Source organism: Halyomorpha halys, unplaced genomic scaffold, assembly GCF_000696795.3.
Source record: "Halyomorpha halys isolate HHAL.00 unplaced genomic scaffold, Hhal_1.1 Scaffold384.1, whole genome shotgun sequence".
NCBI lineage: Eukaryota > Metazoa > Arthropoda > Insecta > Hemiptera > Pentatomidae > Halyomorpha > Halyomorpha halys.
The window spans coordinates 20,910-44,043 of NW_027107790.1; the positions used below are offsets into that span (position 1 = coordinate 20,910).

Genomic DNA, 23,134 nt, shown 5'->3' on the forward strand with positions numbered 1-23,134 from the left:
TAAGAGGGCTGGTTATTAGACAAAGTAAACTTCATACAACTCACTTCTGGAGCCCAGGAAACTATGTCTTAGAACCGCACACCAGTTGTCTGTAATATATATATATGGAAATTTCATAGCCTGCTCACATGACTGGCAGGTCTCGGATTTGGAGATTAGGTCTAATAGACTTAAGTTGAAAAACTGACCATCAGAGTAGATGGTGATACCCTCTCTGTCACAGCTAATACATTCAGGACATTCCACTACGGCCATAATAATGAGCATAGCTCTTACTTGCCAATAGACAATAATTATCTTTCATTTGGCTCCCGCTATGTGAGGATCCTAATTTAGTTTTTGGTTAAAAATTATTTTTTCAAACTTTAAATTTCCATGTAGTTTAAGTTTATTGCCATTTGAGTCTCAAAGTCATCCATCTTTTATCTCTTGGTAAAAATTACCAACTCTGTTAAATTCAGTAATTAAAACACATTGGTGCCTGTAGCCTGAAGAAAATCATATGCTGTTTGCATACACTCAAAGATAGTATCTCTGAACTTACCTAAGATGAGAATCTGTCATCAGTCTGAGAATATAGCCCTTTCTAATCTATCAAGAAGGCTGTTTATTAGGCTGCCCAGCAAGGCAATAGAAAATCTTTGCCCCCTCACTAAAAAGTTACAATAGAACATCACTTGATTAATCTGAGGTAGACTATAGACCACTTCCCAGCATAGTGGTTGTAAGCAATAAATCCCTTCCTCGGGCAAGAGTATAGTTCTTACTGAAATAGAAAAGAGGAGACTATCATAGTTATATTTAACCAACAAAAATGTTTTATAGTTTTACCAATCATCTTTTGGAAATGTCTTGCATAAAACATGAAAAAATTTCAAAGTTGTTATATGGTTTTTGATTTTTCTAAAAAAATAGAGATGTTATTTATTGTCACCTAACAATGGATAGAAGTATTTGCTGGTCCTCAAAAATTCAGTTAGTCAGTGAGATATTACATTTAGAATGGGAAGCGGCCATACAAAGTGTCCCACAATGAAGGTTCACCCTCCCTAATCTCAACAATTTTGAGAATTTTGAATTGATTTTCAGTAGCATTAGGCTAACCTTTTGAGAGTATCGTCAATTTTCTAACCAACTCAACAGCCTAGTATTTACTAGCCTCTAACCCTAAAATTTCCAATTGAATGGGGTAGTTTTTTTTTTACAAATTCCAATAATAGATCAGATTTTAAGACTAATTCATCAATTCCAATGCATCCTGAAAGCATAAATCACCAAAAATCGAAAATAATTTTTAATGTTCTTTGACAATTTGAGTGTAAACAATATAGAAAATAAAAAAAAAACATATTGAACTCTAGTTGGAAAATCAACAATACCCTCAAAAGGTAGACCACATGCCATTGTTATGACTCAGCAAAAATCAAATAAAAATTCCAGAAAGTTTAGAAGTAATAGGAGATAATTATTTACTGAGGTGTCCTGTATGTAATAATATTTACCATATTTTACATCCATCAAATTTATAACAACAAAATAACTCACATGCTTCAGATGATTCATCAGAATTGTCACCACAAGTATTTACACCATCACAAACATTCTCTTTTGGTATACATTTATCATTAAAGCATCTGTAAAAACAAAATCAAATATCATATTATTAACTAAAAAACATAAAATAAATAAAAAAATTCCAAAAATTTTAGAGGTAAGGAGGGGTGAAAATGTATAGTGGGACATCCTGTATAAAGCATATATATACATAATCATATTATATACTTCCATCACCGAACGGAAAGCCCTGATTTAGTAATCTATTTTCAAAATATTGGAGGATAGTTGGGAAAAGATTAAGAATAACACAAATATAAAGGTTAAAATGCATTTATAGAAGATCTAAATCTTTTTGTAAAAAAAATAATTATTTTACATATAACAAATGTTTTTGTAAAAAAAAAAAAAATGCTAGTAATATTTTATTAAATTATCTTTCAAATCATCCACATCACATGAAATTCTGTAGTAAATATAAGTAACAATTGTAGATTATTTGAGATATAATATCACTAGCCTTTTCATTTGTTATCCATTCTGCTATTAAATTTCTATTTATTCTAATTATTTTCATGAATAAATATCTTATTGAGCTATAGTTTTTGTTAGAGATATTTTAAGGGGCAGTGGCCCGTGAGGAGTCCTGTTATCGTCCACATTTCATTTCTAGTAAGGTTAAGGTAAAATTTTGCCTTTTCCTCTGATATTTTAATGAAGAGCTTGGATTGTTTCATACCTGGTTTCAGCGTCCAGTATGTTTCCTTCTCTTTTTGTTCCCAGGAGTTAACCACATTCCTGATTGCACTTCCAGATATGTTACAATATGGCTCAGGGCCAATTAGCATAATTTCTGATCCCTTCCTAGCTAGAGTATCTGCCATCTCGTTACCTTTAATCCCCTCATGTCCTGGGGTCCACATCAAGGTCAGTTTATTGCCTCTGGCTAATTCCTTTAGTCTCTCTAGGCAATTCCAGACTAGCCCTGATTTTATAGTATAGGACATTATTGCCTTTAAAGCAGCCTGGCTGTCTGATATTATATAAATCCTTTTTCCTTTTGGATTGTTTTTAATGTTTTCTAATGCCGCTATTTCTATTGCGTGTATTTCAGTTTGGAAGCCAGTTGGGTATATTCCCATTGCTAGGGTTCTTTTGCAATTAGGTCCTACAACCCCACAGAGCATGTTCTGATTGCTCCTGTCACACCTAGACACGCCATTCATTGTACCTTTTCCAGTTTTATTTGTGAGGTTTTTTCCTCTGTTTTCGGCCACCAAATTGGCGATGCGTAGATTTGCATGCGCTCTATCAAAGTTTCTTCATACTTGCCTCTTATTATTATAGCCAGATCATCTGCATAACCTATAGTTTCAAACCCTTCATTTGTTAGTTTATATAGGAGACAGTCTACCACCATAGTCCACAAGAGGGGAGAAAAAACTCCTCCCTGCAGACATCCTTTAGCTGTTTTTATCTTCAACTCTGTTTCACCTACCTTTGCTATAATGCTTCTGTTTATTAGCATTTCATTTATCCAAGAGACGGTTGCTTCACTGGCTCCTTTCTTCCTGGTAGCCTTACCTATTGTTTCATGTGAGGTATTATCAAATGCTCCCTCTATGTCCATGAATGCACACAGTGCTATTTCCTTATTATCTAGAGAATTCTCTATCTTTTTAACAAGACAATGCAGCGCTGAAATTGTTGATTTTCCCGCTTGATAGGCAAAATGATATGTATGTAGTGGGGAGTTCTGAACTATTAAGCCCCTTATGTATGCATCCATTACCTTTTCCATTGTCTTTAATATTACTGAGGAGAGACTTATTGGTCTATATGCCTTTGGGTCATCCTTAGGCTTGCCAATTTTTGGGATAAACATTACTTTAGTCTCTCTCCATAGTTTTGGGATATATCCCATTGCATAACTTGCCCTGAATATTCTACCCAGTGCTTTAACAAGCTTTCCTTTCCCTTTTATCAGATGGGCAGGAATTATTCCATCTCCCCCAGATGCTTTATATGGTTTAAAGGTGCTTATAGCCCATGTTATTCTGTCTGTGGCGAATATTTTGTTTGCCTCTTTCTGGACTCTTGTGTTTGGCCTTGGGTATTTCCTTTCCCTTCTAGACTCAACCTCTTCATTTACAAAGGTGCATTGAGGAAAGTGGGTTTTTAATAACTCTTTCAGTGTTTCCTCTTGATTCTCTGTATAAGTTTTATCTGATCTGCAGATGGAGACAGGACCATTGTCCCGGTCTTTTTGGAGGACTTTATGTATTCGGGCAGCTGAGGATGAATCCTCTATCCATTCACAAAACTTCCTCCAAGACTGTCTCTTTGATTTTCTAATTTCTTTATTATATTCTGTTAGGGCTTGTCTATACTCCTCCCATCTGCCTTGCCCTTTTGCTCTATTGAAGAGTTTTCTCGCTCTTCTCCTAAGATTTTTTAGTGTTTTATTCCACCATGGTACATCCCTTTTTGTCTCTCTTTTCTTTATGGGACAGCTTTCCTCATAGGAACTATGGATTGCATTATGCACTTCAGTTGCTGCCCTTTCTAGAGATTCAATTGTTTCTATTGGGTACGTTTCAATCCCTAGTTCTGAGGTTAATAATTCCTCATATAGTTTCCAGTTTGTGAGTCTAGGTACTCTTATACTTTGTATATTTCTCCTTCCAATCTCCACATTGAATCTGATCTGTTGATGATCAGACAATGAGATATCCTGGGAGACATGCCATTCTTTGACACTATCCTTTATGCAAGGTTTGGCCAAGGTTAAATCAAGAACCTCTTGTCTGTTCCTTGTCATAAAGGTAGGTTTATTTCCTTTATTAATAATGTCTATATTATTTGATATTAAATACTCCAAGAGTTCTTCACCCCTTTTATTGGTATCTGTGCTGCCCCATACTGTATTGTGGGCATTTGCATCACATCCAATGATATATTCATAATTATGCCTTTTGCAGTAATTTATGAGGACCTTCATTTTACAAACAAAAATAGTTAAATAATAAATCCAACATAATACACTGTAAACCAATAATAGTCTCAGTGTGACCAAAGATAGTATAAATGAAACCTAAATTATGCCCAACTATGAAGGAGGAAAAAACACCACATACTTTAAAAATGAATTGTGTGTTTAATATCAATTTATATATTTTAGAAATAAAAGCCCCTAAAAAAATGATGCAGCAAATACAGGAACGCATGCATGCATGCGTGTGTGTGTGTGTGTGTGTGTGTGTGTGTGCATACAATAAAGTTGAACTTTAAAATGTTAATTAACACACATCTCAACTATTAGTTCAACAATTATTTACGATATCTAACATAATTTTATTAATAAAGGAAAATTACTTTAAAAGATATATAACATCAAATACATAAGAACTTATGTTTTCTGGGTGGCAAGATATTACAAGACTGATTTATTTGTTTATTATCATTTATAAATATAAGAGTAAAATTTTCCTGAGATCTAGCCATTTCAATTCAATCTAGCAGTACAAATATTCAAATGGATGACACAATATTCATGAATTTGAACAGGGTTACAATAAAATAAAAAGTTATATTTTAGTTCAAACTAGCTGGAGTTACACATACAGTGCACTATCTCATAAAGACATTTTGCTACCCCTTAGCCACCTCTAAAGAAGTTTTACTTCAAAAATAAAATAGGAATTCCATATAAATTATTTTAATGATGATATAATTCATCAAAAATTTATTTGATAATTACATTTTTTAAAAATGTATACAATGACACAAAAATGATAATTTTATTACTGATCAATGAAGAATACAATAAGGTACAAACCTAAACCTGTTAGGTGGGCAGACAAATGATGCACAATCCTCTTCATCCTGTCCATCTGGACAGTCTTCATGAGCATCACAACGCCATGCACTAGGAAGGCAACGACCAGAACAGAAGAGACCACCATTAGGACAAGTTTTATTGCAGCCTTCCTCATCTGATCCATCTAGGCAGTCGACATCACCATCACAGCGCCACTTCCTTAAATTTAAAAAATGAAATTAATTCACATATCATTCAAATAAATAAAATATATAAATAACTCAGATAATGGTAAAATAACACCTTCACACTAAAGGCAAGAGTTAATAAACATTTTTTGTTTCTGAATCCTTTTTCAAAGAAAAGTTAAGGCCATAGACTCACTTCACAGAACAATAATCTGAAAACTAACTGAAATTTCAGTGGCTGATTGAGCTATTTGCAGCTTGATGCCAAGTCTAATCAAATACCAATAATTAAGTTTTATTCACGCCATACTCTCCTTTTTTAAGATATATGATCCAAGAACCCAAGCAAAGAAGACATGATTTAAGCTATACTTAAATTTTTTAAAAAATAAGAATAATAAAAGGTTATAGACACTGAATGAAGTAGGAAATAATAATAAATAAAAAGAAGAAATATACAAGAAAGTAAAAACTAAAGGATGGAAAAAGGGGGGTAAGAATAAAATCCCGAGGGAAAAAGAATAAAATAAAAGGGGAAGTCAGGTTCTGGCCATCAAACTGTGTACACCTATCTGTGCTATTCTGTTCATAAACAATTTTTCTTTGCCTTTCCTTTCAATTTGTATTCCTCATTCAGTTTAATTACAGGGAATAGACTATACTAGTGGATAAAGCTGTTTTCTGATGAAATAAAATTGTTATTTTAATAGAAAAACAGCTGGAACATTCCAATACAAACGTAGAGGCCAAGGATTAAGGCAGTAAACATCAAGGTAACCAAAGGGATTAAAGACTGCTGACTGCCCCCAATACAGCAGCATCGCCCCACCACTGATCCACACTACAGGTTTCTCAAATTTTTATCATATATTAGTTCTCATACATTGTAATACGAAAACTAAGATGGGCAGATCTGTAAACAGGTGGTCATTAGAAAGGACAAGTTAGCACTAGCCTGCAACGTGAGTAAAAATTTACACCATAATAAATGTACTATTCTGGACGCCAAAATCTCGCATTATAAGAAATATCTGGAATTGTCCCACATGTCAGAATTTGGCCAAGTCAGGGGCTAGACGAAGCATGGAGGAAAATATAATGGCCATACTTAAATAAATTGGGAAAATCATAGATGACTTAAAAGATATAAAAAATGTAATGGATACAAATAATACTGGAAAACTCCGAGAGACTTAAGCTTATGGAGGAAAAAGCCAAAAGACAAGATGAAACTATTGAAAAACAAATCACTGAAAACAATAATTTAAAAAACAAATAACAAACGTGGAAACTACAATAAATCAGGTAGAACAAGGCCAGCTCACTCAAAATCAGTGGCCTCTTGGTGAAAACAGGAGAAACACCAGAGGGTATCATATGTTCTATTGGAGCGGCACTGGGAGTAAAGTTTAGCCCGGAAGACCTAGACCTAGGTGATCCAGCTCCGAAAGGTGAAAAGAGATTTCACCACCAGGTATCTCCGCTGCGACAGCGGCCAACGGATCTATATTGGTGAAGAGATGACCCCTACCAAAGATACCTGTCTTTGCTGGCGAGACAAATGAAGGCAGCGGGTAGATTGAGGTACATCTGGTTTGCTTGAGGAAACCAGATGTCGCCGTGAAGATGGCCAACCTGTCATCATCATTAATACAGGTGAGGATCAAGAATCCTTTCAGTGATGCCACCCTCTCCCCCGCCTGGTTACATCAGATTTAAACTTCTATTTATTTGTAATTTATTCTTTCTATTACTTTGTATATTCTTACATTTTCATTATTACTTCTCATTTTCTTTTTTATATGCCAACTAAAGAAAAACATAGGTTTTTATAGAGGCTATCAATTTATTAGTGCTAATGATTTTTTTTTTCCTTTAGTAAATTTAATTTAGTTTTTCTGATATATTTTCCAAAGAAATTTTTACATCTATATCTATTATTTTCAATAATTATGAGAGATAGTTGACCGTGGATGACGTACGAGGATAGGAAAAAGAAGAAAAACAAATTTTTTTTTAATTCAGAGTTTGGCCGTCATTGGCGCAGTATCCATTAGGTGTTTGATTTTCAAGCTAACAGGTTCGTTTTATTCTTTTTTTTTCTTTCCCCTTTCTTTATTTTACCACCCCTTCATTTCTCCACTTTTATCCATTTTCCTTACCCACGTTCACGTTATGTTCACTATATTATTATTAGTGTTTCCAAAAATTTATATATTTTTTTTCTATTCATTTCTTATGTCAAACTTTACTTATATTTTGCCTCTTTATCTATTATTATGGTTACATATATTTTCTTTCTCTCAATTTTATGTTCTTTCCATAATTTTTAAATTATTAATAACTAATATGTTCATACTTCTTTGCATTATATAACTTCATTTTTATTTCATTTCCTTAATTATGTTATTTTACCCACTTTTTCAATTACCTATGTATACATTTTATTTCCCGCTTCTCTTATCGCTTCATTTTATTAATTCTATTTTGTTAAATTATTCATTTTATGTTATTCTGTTTATACTTTCTTTTTTATTTTCTATACTTACTGTGGTTATTATCTTGTTCTGTTCTTAGCCCTGAAGAAAGCTAGAAACTCTAGCCGAAACGTTGGCACAATAAAATAGGTTACACCAACTTATTTGTGTTTCTCTTTGACTGCACCCCCAATCATCTTCTCCTCGTATATCTATTATTTTCATCTTATTTTTTATTTACTCTTTTAAGTAGCATTAGTTTTATTTTCAAACCAAGTAAATTATCATTGTTTTCAAGTATTTATTTTATTTCTAGTAAATGTTATTCATTATTTCTATATTTTTCTTAATTTAATGTAACACTGTATTTAATTTATTTTTTCACTCAGCATATTTTCTTTATGCTTAATACAAGTTTATTACTTATCTCATTGTATTCAAATAGGAAAATAGTAAATGTGCCCTCTCCCTTGATGCAAACTCAAATATCCTTTTCAACACACACTCAATTTCCCTTTCTTACTCCAATAATAAATTTGATTCATATTTCATATGTCATTCTGTTTATATTTTCTAGATTCATTGGTTGTTATCTTGTTCTGTTCTTAGCCCTGATGAAGGCTAGAAACTCTAGCCAATACATTGGCAAGATTAAATAAGTTACAACTTATTTGTGTTTTATTTTGACTGCACTCCCAACAATCTTCTACTAGTATAAGTCATCCAAGGTCAACTATCTCTCATAATTAATTAAAAATAAGATATATAAATATAAGAGAAAAAGAAAGGATAGTAAATATAAAATATAATGTAATAAAATAAAATTAAGTATAGGGGGTGAGAATTCAGAAAATAAAACCAGAATAAAATACATGACAGGCAAGTGGGCTTCTGAAATGCAAAACGTAGAGAAAAGAATAATTATGGGTGCTTTATAAGGTTTAAAATGTGTCGATATGTTCAGTCTTTATCGACTTTATGGTTGACAGAATTCTCTGTTAAATTTATGTGAATGGACTCTGAGATGAGGTGTTTTTTATGGTTGGGGACAGTAGCAAGAATTGAAGTATTATCGAAGTTTAAAGCATGATTGAGGTTTAAAGCATGTTCTGACAATTTAGAGGCAAATGGGTTAATATAAATAGAGGCTCAATATAAATAGTTTAATCACTATTTGAGTTTTTATTTGACTGCACCCAGACCATCTTCCATTAAAGATATATTTTAGGAAATATACAGACAGAAAATTCATCAATGGTAAAATGAGGACAAAAATTATTTATTTTTTACCAAAATAATCAAACTTATGAAAGCATATAATAAACATTTTCAATTAGAAAGACCTGTGAAGTTGCATTACATAACTTGAGCTTCGAGATTAAAAAAAATCACTGGACCATAGATAAATTAGAATAGGTATCTTCACCTAAATTCTCTTACTTTATACATATCATAGACCTAAAATGTAATATTAAATTGTATTTAAAAAGGATATATTTGAATAATTTTGTTTTTTAACAAAAGTTTTTATTTATATAAATTATAAACAATATTGAAATGGGTAATCACAGAAGTAGATGAATGTAAGGAAGCAAAAGAATGTAAATATTGTTTTCATAGATTTTGAATATATTATGGTTGTGTTGAAAACAAACTATGAAAGAAGCAAGTTTTGAAAGTGCAAAGTTTCATAAAATGTATTTTGTACATATTAATTCACTGATGAATTACTTACCCAATATTTGATAAAATACTCTTAGACTCTTATGTTAACCATATAACTCCAGATCTTCCTGTTCTCAACTCTTCACAACCTACTCCACCTCTTTTTCAGTACAGATCCATTCTCCATCTTCTTATTCTTTCTGACATTATACAAAAATCCTTACGATCTACTATTCCTACTCTATGTCTTAGCCTGAAGTCCCACAAAAAAATTTCCTATCGTTTTTCTTATTTAAAAGACCCTATTCCAATGTAGTCTACCAAATTCTTTGTTGTAATTCCTTTTATATCGACAAAACTAAGAATCTACTTAAAAACCGTATTTTCCAGCACAAAACTTTTATCTGTTCCTGTAACCCTTTTATTACAATTTATTTCTCTTATAAATTGACATGGTGTTTTAACATTTTTCTCAGTTTCATTATTATAAGTGGAATGTTGTTATATCTGGTGTTGCAGAAAGTTTTAACTGTGTGCACACATAAAAATTTAAAGAACAAATCATATGCTTTTAATTTTAATAGACAAACTACAAGTATGTAGGCCACACTACACACCAAGAATATAGAAACTACACTGGATAGCTTAGCAACCTGAATAACCAAGATGAAAAAAAAAAAAATATATATATATATATATATATATATATATAAGAATACTAACATGAAAATGCAGGTCTTAGGTTTTCTGCATTCAAATTCTGATCCTTGAGAGCACTTAGTGGGGCAATTCTGCTCATCTGATCCATCCTCACAGTGGCGTTCACCATCACACTGGTGTAAACCACTAATGCATTTCTTATCTTTACACCTATTAAAACATTACATGATTAAATATATAATCAACATTTTAAATGAAAAATAAGAGGAATAAACAATAATTCATAAAAAGAAAAGACTAAAAAAGAATTTCCTGAAACAAAACGATTAAAATATACAGAAATTAAGCTTATTTACAGAAAATACATTATTTTAGTCAAGGATATTTAAATGGATATAAATAAGAATTTAATAGGTGAAGCACTTGAGAAAACACTCGAGAAATTACTTAGATAGATGATATTTATTTTGAAAGTGGAGAAAGTCCATTTATGTTAGAATTGAGATATTAGGGGTATTCATGATCTTTAGTTTAACATGTTAAACGGAGAAACTTATGTTAAATTGAGAAATAATTCCTTCTTTTACCATGTTAAAACAATATAACATATAACATGGTTGAGAGTTCGTTAATAAGTCTGTTAAATAGAAAATGATGTCACCCAACAGACCTGCTGAGCTCGTCAGTTTTGTTTGTTTCGTATTAGGTCACTTGCTTGGAGTTTGTGTTTTGATTGTGTTGTTATCGTTTTTGATGTTTTTAAAACTAATATAGCAATGGATGACAATAATAATAATGTAATGACAGTCGTCAATTAGCTCATCTTGATTTTCTTCCTCACAAGTTAGAAGATCAACAAAGCACTCAGTAGCCAAACATTCACACAACTTTCACTTTTCACTCAATTTAGGTATGCTGTAATAAATTACTTTTCAAAACTTAGAATAACAATAACATGAAGTTTTGGAAAGAAAGGTTATAAAACAAGTTGCTTAGAAAATCCAGGAGGAGCTCTTATGCATTTAACATTTAACATGACTTTAAATAGGGCTGCTCACAATCCTATACTTAGAACATTTAACATGGTAAAACATTTTACATTTAACACAACATCATGAATACCCCTATTGAAGGGTTTGGATTGGATTAAATTTTAAAATATGAGTAACAGATAACATATTAGAATAATGTTTTAGGGTGTTAGATTAATCATCCTAAGTAGTATAATTAACATTATTTAAGATATAATGTTTTTTATGGCTATGAATAGAATTACGCCATTTTCAAAATTGATGAAATAGATTGGATGAACCCATAGGAAAAGCAAATTTTTCTTGGATAAAATACGAATCAATAAACTATTATTTTATAATATCAAAAAAATATTCACTATTATTCTTTGTTAGATAATTTTTACATTAAGATTAATTTTTTTTTTTGTTAATTATTATTCAGTTTTGTCCAGTTTGAGTATGCAGGAAGGATTTCAAATAACTATGGAGTGCTAGTGGTATATAATGTCATAAATCCTCGTGTTTTAGGTTAGTGAGTGGTCTAATTTTTTTTTGTATAGTGGTGCCAACTTCATATCAATTTAAATAAATAAAATTTTATCCATTTTAGTCTCAAAACATTCTTTATTCCTTCATAAGTCTGACGTTTCGGCCAATTTGGCTGTCCTCAAAGACAATCTTATCACGAACAGCTTTTATTACACACATGATCTTTAACAATTTATAAATAAATTGATATTAATATTTTTTGGTCTTTAAACCATGTTTTGAATGGTGCATCCTCATTAATAGTTATATTACAGAATAAGTTATATGGATTGCTTCTCAAAAATACCATCTAACATATTTTAAATCAATTTACACTTTCACCATCACCATCAATACTTTTCATCCTTTTAAAATTTGTGTTTTATTTATTTTCCCCAAACCTATTTTTTCCCATGTTAACCCATTGACATACAATAACAATATAATATAATGAATGGTCATTCATTTCATTTGCCATTGTAGACTTTGACGTCTCCAAAAATTCAAGAACTACCTCTGGTGAAAAATATGCAATATATTATTAGATTATTCAATTATTCCATTTGTGCCTTGATTTTGTTTTGTTTAGAATGTTTAAGATGTTTCTATCAGTCCCCCTTCTCAACAGTAATGATAACAAAACGCATCACCACACCAATAAATTAAAAAAAAGCACATTGAAAGTAGCAATTAATATAGGAGTGATCTGGCAAAAGGAATGCCATGTTACAAATTTGAATATAGTTAAAATTATAAATAATCCTTGTAACATGTTTGAGTAGAATGTATAGTACAGAAGTGACTTATGGGCTATGCCGGGCTAGTAGTCTTATGGGCTATTGTCATGATGATAATAAGATTGAACAATATGTTCATACAGTTGATTTAAGTGATTATTCAAGTGATGCCTGCTACATTCAACAAAATTGTTGTTGTGGACATGAAAGATCTAATCATCAAGCAGTGATGATCATGCTTATATCTATCAGAGCATGAATGGAATTGAAGAGAAAAAGAAAATATTGTAAATATAAAACAATTGAGTGAAACTGGAAACAAATGCATCAGCTCTGTGCATTTAAAACAAGTTTTATTTGACAATTTTTTTTAAGATGACAGAGAAACAAATAACATATGCAGCCCAAATGAAAATGGATCAAATTATGAAAATGAATGAAGAGTGGCTTTAAGTAACAAATGATGGAATCAGAAAATAACAAAAATGATGCGATTGGAAAGGTCAGGGAAAAATATCCCAAAGAAGCTGGCATTGTACGAATTAAAAAAGAGAGAAGTATTATATAGAAGTATTTCGTTCTTACGCTGGCTTATTGGAAAATAATATAGGAGGTCATAGTATGTTGTTCACACCCTCTAAGCTATACAATTTTTGTAATTTTTATTTTTATTTTTATGTTTTTTGACAATTTGTGCACAAATGTTGCAGAAAATCAAACAAACCTAAAGAACAAGATCATTTCATAATCTAATTCACTGTAATAATCCATCATCATAATTTTAGTTTTCTTGATCAGCCAAGGAGATACAAAAGCCAGTCATAATGATGACACCTGAATAAATAAATGCCTCAATTATGATGATGGATTCTTACAGGAAATTTCATTCTAAAACAATTTTCTTATGTTATATTACTTTCAATTCAACCTGATTAGATATTTCATTCAGCTAAGCTAAATTAAACAGTATTTTTTTTTGACCCATCAAATTTAATTCATTTGTATGTCAAGGGGTTAATATTGATTCTTTTACATTAATGTTTTTTTCCTAAATTTTTAAAGTAATTCATTTTTCTGCTCATAGATAGAATTAGAGATTTAAATCAAATTTCCTGCCTTTCCCCTTGCTAGTTTCTCTTTGTATATTAAGTTCTGCCTTTCCCCACCAGAGGTTGGAGGTCTGTCAGTCTTTTTCAAGCCTCTGATCAGGTAATACATAGCTACATTAGAAATACCCATTTTTTTTATTCTTACTTTTTTAACATCATTTTCCATGAATGCAGTAAATGGTAAGAGAAATACTAGTTTAAGTTATAATAGAAGCTATATAAGCTTGTTATATCCCTTGCTTATGATTGTTTTCACTTATGTTATATCGATCTTTTCAATTGTCTTTATCATTTTCAAATCTTAATTCAAATGAAATCTTTCAAATCATGAAAGTTGAAGTTTCAAGATAGCCTATCATATCGCTAGAGAGACACAGTAAAAAAATTTTATAAGCACAATGCAAACTTATATTGAAAAATATGAAAGTTTGCATTGTGCTTGGTCTTGGTTAGGTTGCTTCTTCACAAATTAGATAAAACTCTTCGCATTCAGTTTGAGTGAACTTTATCTGGTACTGATATGCCTTAACTTGAGGACTAGATTACTTTTATCAATAATCAGTTGCTTATTTATAAAGTTTCTGAGTATTCTGAATCTGTAGTTTTATATAATTTTGTACCAAGGAAAATTTATCTTTTTTCAATATCGCATTGTAAAATAAAGTTTCATGTGAAAAGCATGGCCCTGAAAGTACCTTCTATATTGTTTTGTAATGATACAAATATAGAGAACAATTTAAATATTATTTTCTGAAGGGATATTACTCCCAGGATAAAAAAAAAAAATATTTTCCACTTTCAATTTGAGCTATGATATATCTTCTTAAATAAAATTAATATTTAAAAAGGAAATCATTAATACAAATTAATGGAATTTCTACCTGTTTAATTCTCCCCACCTCTACTAAGAAGTCTGAAAGAAGATGGTGTGCATAAAATTATCATTATAATGCTAACAATGTATAGTTTCTTCACAAATCATTGTCTTGTAATAACAGTTTGTGTAACAAATTTACTTATTTTATTTTTGGACATACTGGAATACCATATTCCTTTCATCTTTATTTTATTTTTGTAACAGTTTTATATTTCAATTAAATTTTATTTTAAAACTAAAAAAATTTTTTAATAATAAAACTATTGGATAACAGTAATTCTATATTCAACACTAACATGAATTCTGATTCACTGCAATTTCTTGGATCACAGTTAATCTCATCTGAATTGTCATGACAGTCATCTTCATAATCACACTTCCATCTTCCAGGAATACACCTGCAATTTAACAAAAAAATAAAAAATACAAAAAAATAGCTAGATCATAAAGTATTATCAGAAAAAAATTATATGCTAACTTGTTGTTTTGGCACTTGAAATATGTTGGTTCACAGGTATGTGTAGTATCAGCACAAGACTTGGGCTCATCAAACTCGTCCAGGCAATCTGGTACTCCATCACACACCCATGATTGTGGAATACAGCGTCCTAAAGGAATAATAAAATTAATTAAAAAGAAATATTTTATTTTTATCCTACAAAACACTTTTTCAATGCTTTGATTATATTATTGATAATTACATACTAAGATTGGACACGTATAGTTTATTAATAATAGAAGGAGACATATATAGCAGAGCTGGCTATGCTTGAAAAATTTAGATAATACAGAATTTTTCAACGTGACTTACAACACAATTCTTAAAAATAGAGAAGAGAAAGAAATGCTTTATTCATTCATGCTGCCCAAATACATCGGGTTGCCACATTACACAGCATACTGAGCAATCCGTGATCGGACATAAATAAATTATATATTTTTATATGATATAATACAATAGAAAGATAACATTTTTTTTCCCCCACAGTTTTCTTTTACAATCAATACCAGTCTACCTACAAGTTTTTCAATTTATTCCTTTTTTTCTTTCTCTTCCATTTCACAACCCTTATTTCATTTGAACAACAAATTCCTCTATATAACAAATATTAAAATATTAAAAATAATAAAGTAATAAATAAAACAACAAATAAGATATGCTATGCAAGCATGCCATCCCTCCTCTGGATAACTCCCCTACTCATTAATTTCCATGCATGTGGTGGTGGATGATTCCCACGGAGTCAAATATTATATTCTTTGTCATCCTAGCCACGTCCTGGACATCGACCCCGAGTTCCTCTATGAAGCTCCTAGTTGTGCCGGGAATCATTCCACGGCTCTGAACCAGAGGCCTCTCATGTTGAAGTCTCGTTCCCCTTCTTAGGAAATGCAACTATATCTGCATATGTGGTGGATCCATCCGTATCTATACAGTAGACCTCGTCAAACCAGGTAAAATCTCTTTCTTTTAGGAGCTTCATTAACTCGTATTTCACTCTATGATGTCGGCATGTTATGAGGAGGGAGTTGTTGGAGCATTTCCCTAGCACATATGCTGGTGTTTCCGGCACTCTGTTGCATTTGTGACAGAGGGACCCAACTTATCTATCTTGTCCGCTGACACCTGGGACTCCACGTAGGGGTGCATAATTTATATTCAATTTCAGGGCATTGGACCATTCAGAGCCCGTAAGTATTTGTATATTGTATATAAACTTATTTGCTCTTGGGGTCTCTTTGAAATGGCATACTCCAATGCCCTGCCACCTGCAATTAGCCCATTCCTCGAATGCAGTTTCACGTAGCAACTGTCGTAGAGCTTTCACACTCCGATGCCCCTGATCAATGCCCAATCTATCGGCACATTCAGCGGTCTCGGCTGAACAATCGAAAATGGACTGGAACAGAGCATCGGGTACATTTGACAGCCGCTGAGCAATGGACCAGTGTTGTAGGGAAACTTCCGATTGGCAGTGGATCATGACTAGACCTCGGTACCTTCTCGGAGCATACAACATCGCCGTGGAGGTGTTCGCAGGGAGCCCTATAATGGCTTTAACACTTCTGCGAATCATTGTGTCGATGCCATCTAGGATTTCAGGACGTAGCTTTGTGAGGGGAGCAGTTTGGAGAGGGTATGTAAGACCTGGGAACACATATTGGTTGACAATGTTGACCTTCTTAAGCAAGCACGAGGTGACGAGCTTATCCAGATTCTTATTCAACTTTGTCACCAAATCCTCGTTGAACTGTAGCTCTCCCGATAATGTGCATCCTAAATATTTTATAGTATCGCCTTCTTCCATTGTTAGGATGCTATCTACGTTCTTGAGGGTGAGCTTTGTCGATTCCAGTTCTCCTTTATTTATGATGATGCCCACACTCTTTTGAGGATTCAATGCCAAACAGATTTCTTTGAACGTCCTCTCTGTATGCTATCAATAACTCTTTCCGCAGCAACCTTGTCGCACACTGAAACCGCCTGGTCATCTGCGAACCCTGTGAGGACCACACCAACCTTGGTCACTATTGAGCTTATATCCATATTTACTTACAAAGTTTTGCTCACACAGATCACGGTATAGATGGTCTATGGCCAGGTTGATTAGCGAAGACAACAAGGGGCCGCCTTGAGGTACTCCACGTTTTACTCTGATTTGGCTTGTTGAGTGGGCACCTATATTTATTTTGATGTTGTTTGTTGTAAGGAGAGCTGAAATCACATTTCTAAGATCCGGCGACACACCCCTCGCCTTCAGTGAGCTCACAATATGATCATGGCAAACATTATATACATTATCATGGAAAAAATATATTAGCTCCATAAACTCCTCTACATTGTTAGCTGATGTGTGGAATAAAGTCCGCAAATTTACAAGAAATCCCTCCTTTCCCTGTTACACTATATTCGTTAACGGAAAACAGATAGATAACCCACCTATTATATCAAATATATTTGCCACTTATTTCTCTGAAATATATAATTCCACTAAAAATATCATCGTTGACAAAGCAATAGGTTCCGATAGGACAGATAATGAAGCAGCCGTACATAATAACCTCCCTTTTTCCCTATGGGAATTAAAACATATCTTAAATACCGCCAAAGGCACAACACACAGACCTGATCAAATCCACAATGACATCATAAAAAAACTCCCAAATAACATGCTACAATGGCTGCTTAAGTACTATAATCATGTCTGGTTCACTGGGCAATTCCCAAGTATCAGGTGGGAATCAATAATAATCCCAATTTTAAAAAATAGAAAGGACAAGCGGATGATAACCAGCTACCGACCCATATTCATAACAAGCTGTGTCAGTAAAATAATGGAACGTATGGTCAATAAAAGATTAATGTGGATAAAAGAAAACAATAATCTTATACAATCTGTCCAATATGAATTCCGCAAAAATCGAGCCACAGTAGAATATCTGGTTACATTGCAGGCTGAAACCCAATATTCTTTTATTAATGTTCAGCAATCAATCGCAATATTTTACACTCTTAAAAAAGCATTTGATAATATAAAACATGATATAATCCTCAAAAAATTATCAGCTGTCAGAATTGAAGGACAAATGTACCAATAGATAAAACAATTTCTTTCACATCGCCACTTCAGAGTACAAATAGGATGCGTATTATCCGATGACCATGAACAGATTAGTGGAGTCCCATAAGGTCTTGTTCTCAGCCCAACACTATTCTGCCTAGCGATTAAAGATTTGGGACTCAACTTGCCAAGGGGGGTTATCCGCTACTATTTGTGAACAATCTAACCATTATTTGTCAATCGGCGATTACAATTACCATTAAACATAAATAACAAGAAGCAATCAATAGAATTTATAACTGGTCACTTCCAGTCGGTCTCGAGTTCTCACATGAGAAAACTAAATGCCTCCATTTCACCCGAAAAAGAATAACCCCACCATCTCCTAAACTATATTTAGGCGGTTCTTTGATACCCTACACAAATAACCACGGATTCCTGGGGATGATATTTGATCAGAAACTAAATTAGGAAACGCACATCTCAACATTAAAATCTAATGCAATTAAAAAATTAAATATATTATGCTTTCTTAGTGGCATCTCTTGGAGCTCAGACAGACAAACACTTATCAAATTATACCGGACTCTGGTATGCTCGAAGATGGACAATGAATGTTTCATTTATGGCTCTGCCAGACACCGGATCCTCTCCAGACTAGATGCGGTTCATCATACAGGGATATGTATCGCAACCGAAACATTTCAAACTAGCCCTATTCTTTGTCTGTGTTCTGAAGCTGGACTACCTCCGCTTTTATTCAGAAGGAAAAAACTGGTAATAAACTACTTTTCAAAATTATACCCTCAAAACGATCACACTATTCATAAATACATCTTCAAACCAAAATATTCAAATTTTTTTAGAAATAAAATAAATTCAACACTCCCATTGGCAGAAGGAACACATACTGCTATTGAGTTCTTTAAGGAAATACCTCTGTGCATCCTGGAAGTCCTCAATCCTCCATGGATACACAGGCTACCAAATATAATGCTCCAATTGTCCTGATGGCCCAAAGGTATTACATCACCTACTGAATATAGAACTAGGTTCTCACATCTTCGTGAAAATATTCCAGATCCTTTTTTGATATATACTGATGGATCAAAATCTGACGAATCTACAGCATCCTCTTTTGTCACAAATAACTCAACCCATAAAATAAAACTGCATAAATATGCAGTGTATAAACAGCTGAATTACATGCAACAACCTCAGCACTCCACTTCTTCATGACAGTGACGCACACTAACATAGTTATCATTACCAACTCTTTAAGTTCATAAAAAGCCATGAAGATCATTTACCTGAAACATCCGGCAATCATAAAAATTCACAATTATACCAACATGCTCGAAAACTTAGGAAAAACTGTTTTCTTTATATGGGTGCCGGGTCACGTGGGGATCGCTGGAAATGAACTGGCGGACATTGCAGCTAAACAAGCACTTGCTCTTCCAGGTCAGGGCGCGGCCATTCTGACACCCCAAGAAATAAGTCTTCCAATGAAAAATGAAATATCAGCTAGTTGGCAAGCCATGTGGAATGAAATCCCACCAAGCAAATAAAAAACTATTAAAAAAAAAACATTAATCCATGGACCACATTAAACCTTTCTAATCATCATATTTGAAGAATGTCATTTCTATTCCATGAATAGGAATGTGCAAAACATGGGCATTGATGACCTCAGGGTTTTACGCCCTAAAGCCCCAGCCAATAACAACAATGATCATCTACGTGTCCATGATCATTGTTGTTATTGTTATTGTTCCTAGGCAAAATTTTTATTATGTATACGGTTACTGATTACCTATTGGTTGTAGTGTGAGATAAGCCTAAAGCCTTCCTTAATAAACAGCCCATCTAATAAAAAAATAAACTATTTTTCGTATTAGATTGGTTGTTCCTGGAATTGGAGCGTTACAACTAGCAAATTCTTCAGTTCTATATATTATTATAGATTAATATTATTTAACGTGTTAAATAATGATCTTCATTAAAATAAAAATAAATAAATATCTATGAATTAAAATATAGCTTAGATAATTACTTTAAGATAATCACTTATCTTAAAGTCTTAAGATAATCACTCTTATAAAAAAATAAAGCCAACGACTATGAGAAATCATTTTATAATAAACAAAAAGCTTAGCTGACCTGAACTGCATGCTAAAAGATCAGTAGGGCACGTTCGGTTAGCACACATTATTTGATTTTCATCTGATCCATCAGGGCAGTCCTCAGATCCATCACAAATCCATACTTGGGGAATACATTTTCTTCCACCGCATTGAAACTAAAACACATTTAACCATGAGAGGAAATAAAGAAGTAGTAAATATAAGTAAGCTCTAATATTTCAGGTCTAATAGTAGATTAAGTTCAGACAAATATTATTAAAAAAAAAATTAAAACAATTATGTACACTCTTTATATTATTAGGTAATAATAATATGTATTAATGTGCATGTCTTTAGCATTAAATGGATGATTTGCAATAATATCAATAACCAATAACCAAGATGATGGTTGGGGATAAAGTCAGCAATAAAAAAGACAGTAATGAAATCCTCCATCGTGGCTAAGAAAAACAAAATACGAGATTAATAGAATAAGAAGAAAAAATAATTGATTATAGGAAGATGGCCTGGGTGGCGTTCAAGAAAGGTACAAAAATAGCAGAAAAACTATTTATTGGTAATTTATTTAGTAGTTTTTCACTGCTAGTAAATAGTACCTTTCTTGATCGCCACCTGGGCCATCTTCCTACAATCAATTACAAACGGCCAACCAATAATCTTCCAAAAAAAATATTTTAACATTATGTTGGGAATATGAAAAAAAAAGAAAGTACAATAGTACATTTTATAATAATATTAATATTAATATAACTTAATATTAACATAAGTATATAGAAGTTATATGTGACAAAATAATGCAAATTTGAAATTTTAATTAATATTAAAATAATTTAATGATAAGAAGTAAGGAAATGGAAGAGGTACTAAAGATGTAAAGAACAACAGAATGGAAAGTTAGCATAAAAAAAAAAAAAAAGGAAGAGATAATAACAAATATAAAGGCAATATTCTTTATAATCACCTCCTGAATTCCCCATACCTTTTTTTCTCATCAATTTTTCAATTGATTTTCTTTTTACTGATCCTACCAAAAAAACAAAACAAAAAAATATGTATATATCAAAATTTTTCTTGAATTGTCTAACCAATTCTCATATGTTCCGGAGGAGTTTCTTTAATCTGCCTCTTAATCACTTAAAATTCAATTAAATCAACACCTTAAAATCCTTTAAATTCAAAACAAATTAGTTATTGAACTTACAGCAACCTCATTTTCTGTTATTCCATTGCTCTCAAACATTGTTTTTTTTTAATTTAGGTTAAGTACTTTTCATCTGTAATGTCTTCTAATATTCCAAACCACTTTATCTATACTCCTTTTGATGTTGAAAGAATTTCCACTAATAACTAAAATATAAAGCCCTTCTTTAAGTAAAAGTTAACTGGTCATCAATTGAACTCCATGATCTTCCTAAACTGTTCTTCTTACTTGAATACTTGAATTCCTCTAACTTTGTTTTACTTGTGGTCACCATCCCTTTCTGAGGTTTTTCAATCAAATTTTTAAGACTTGTCAATCTTGATTCAATATTTATTCTATTGCCAAATTATATCACCTTTATTAAAAAAGATTTTGATTTTAAATTAATTCATCTTTTTTTCTAATCTTACTTGTAAAGTTCTTTTTTTTAAAATGAATTTAATGTTTCATTTTATAGTTTATATTATAATTCTTGTTAGTAAGAAATGATTTTTGTAACCATGAAGAAATCATTTATCATTTAAAATATAACCATCAAAAATGTCAATATTAATAATTCAAACTAAAATTATTTTATATAAAAACACACAAATCATAAAGTCACATATAATTGAAAAACTCACATGATCTGGTGAGCAAGTAACTTCCTGGCAATTCTCTTCATCTTGACCCAAGGGGCAATCCAATTTTCCATCACATTGCTTTTGACGAAGGATACATTTATCCTTAACTGTATTATTCCCGACACACTTGAACTGAGAATTAAGACATGGATACTTTTCACAATCCTTCTCATCAGAATTGTCCCCACAATCATCTTCACCATTGCAAACCTGTCCTGGGTGAATGCATTTACCACTGTTGCACATGTGCTGGCCAGGGACACATTTGAATGGAGGGCAATCATTAGGTTCATCAGAAAAATCTCCACAATCATTCTGAAACAATTTAAAACTATAATAGTTTAAAATTTGAATAATAATTTTTTTTAAAGATTGAAGAATTTTTTTTTTCGTAGACAAATGTCTGAACTCATCATCAATAAAAATAATATATCATGGTCTAAACAATAAAATTATGTTAGATGCATTGAGTTTAAGAGAAAAAAAGTTACATACGTACTATCCAGTCAACTATATGTTCAGTTGTTGCAGGTTATAACCTAGCCTATTATTAAGGCGGCTGTGTTATACCTGGCAGTAGGTATAAAATGCTATTTTCCGAAATCCAATGGAGGGAAATATTAATAATCATAGTACGGTGCAGGGACATGGAACCCCAGTACCGGCGTCGATCGGGAACGAGAAAACGGGTTCCCCGGTGTCGTCATCATACGTCCGCAGTGCTGCAATAGCGGGAGACTTGGCCATTGTAGCATCTAATGTTACAAGAATTATGTCGTTGGTTGAGACAAATGAAAGAAAAATGGTGACAGGAAAAGTCAGGCTGTTTTCAGGAAGTGGCAGTAAAGCCGACAAAGATACAGGACCTGATAGTTGAGATGGGAAAATGAGCCCCAAAGGAAAAAAGGGGAAGAAGAGAGAGAGGGAGGAGGAGTCCCCTCTAAAGCCCAACCCAGAAATTGAAAGACCCGT

The 23,134-nt window shown here is 32.4% G+C and overlaps 1 protein-coding gene across 3 annotated transcripts in view; it reads right to left on the minus strand.

The window, feature by feature from the left end:
- The window catches only part of LRP1 (LDL receptor protein 1), a 273,932-nt gene that overhangs the window by 19,967 nt on the left and 230,831 nt on the right, over positions 1–23,134 (minus strand). For 2 of the 3 annotated variants that reach the window (XM_067046122.1, XM_067046121.1), the window contains exons 53-59: positions 22,163–22,477; positions 20,355–20,493; positions 15,107–15,236; positions 14,925–15,026; positions 10,428–10,574; positions 5,393–5,593; positions 1,546–1,634 (exon numbers count right to left, since the gene is read on the minus strand). In XM_067046122.1, the coding sequence (XP_066902223.1) occupies positions 1,546–1,634; positions 5,393–5,593; positions 10,428–10,574; positions 14,925–15,026; positions 15,107–15,236; positions 20,355–20,493; positions 22,163–22,477 (1,123 nt within the window). Of the gene's footprint in view, positions 1–544; positions 767–1,545; positions 1,635–5,392; positions 5,594–10,427; positions 10,575–14,924; positions 15,027–15,106; positions 15,237–20,354; positions 20,494–22,162; positions 22,478–23,134 lie in introns of all 3 variants that reach the window. The other variant, XM_067046123.1, reaches the window with a different exon arrangement.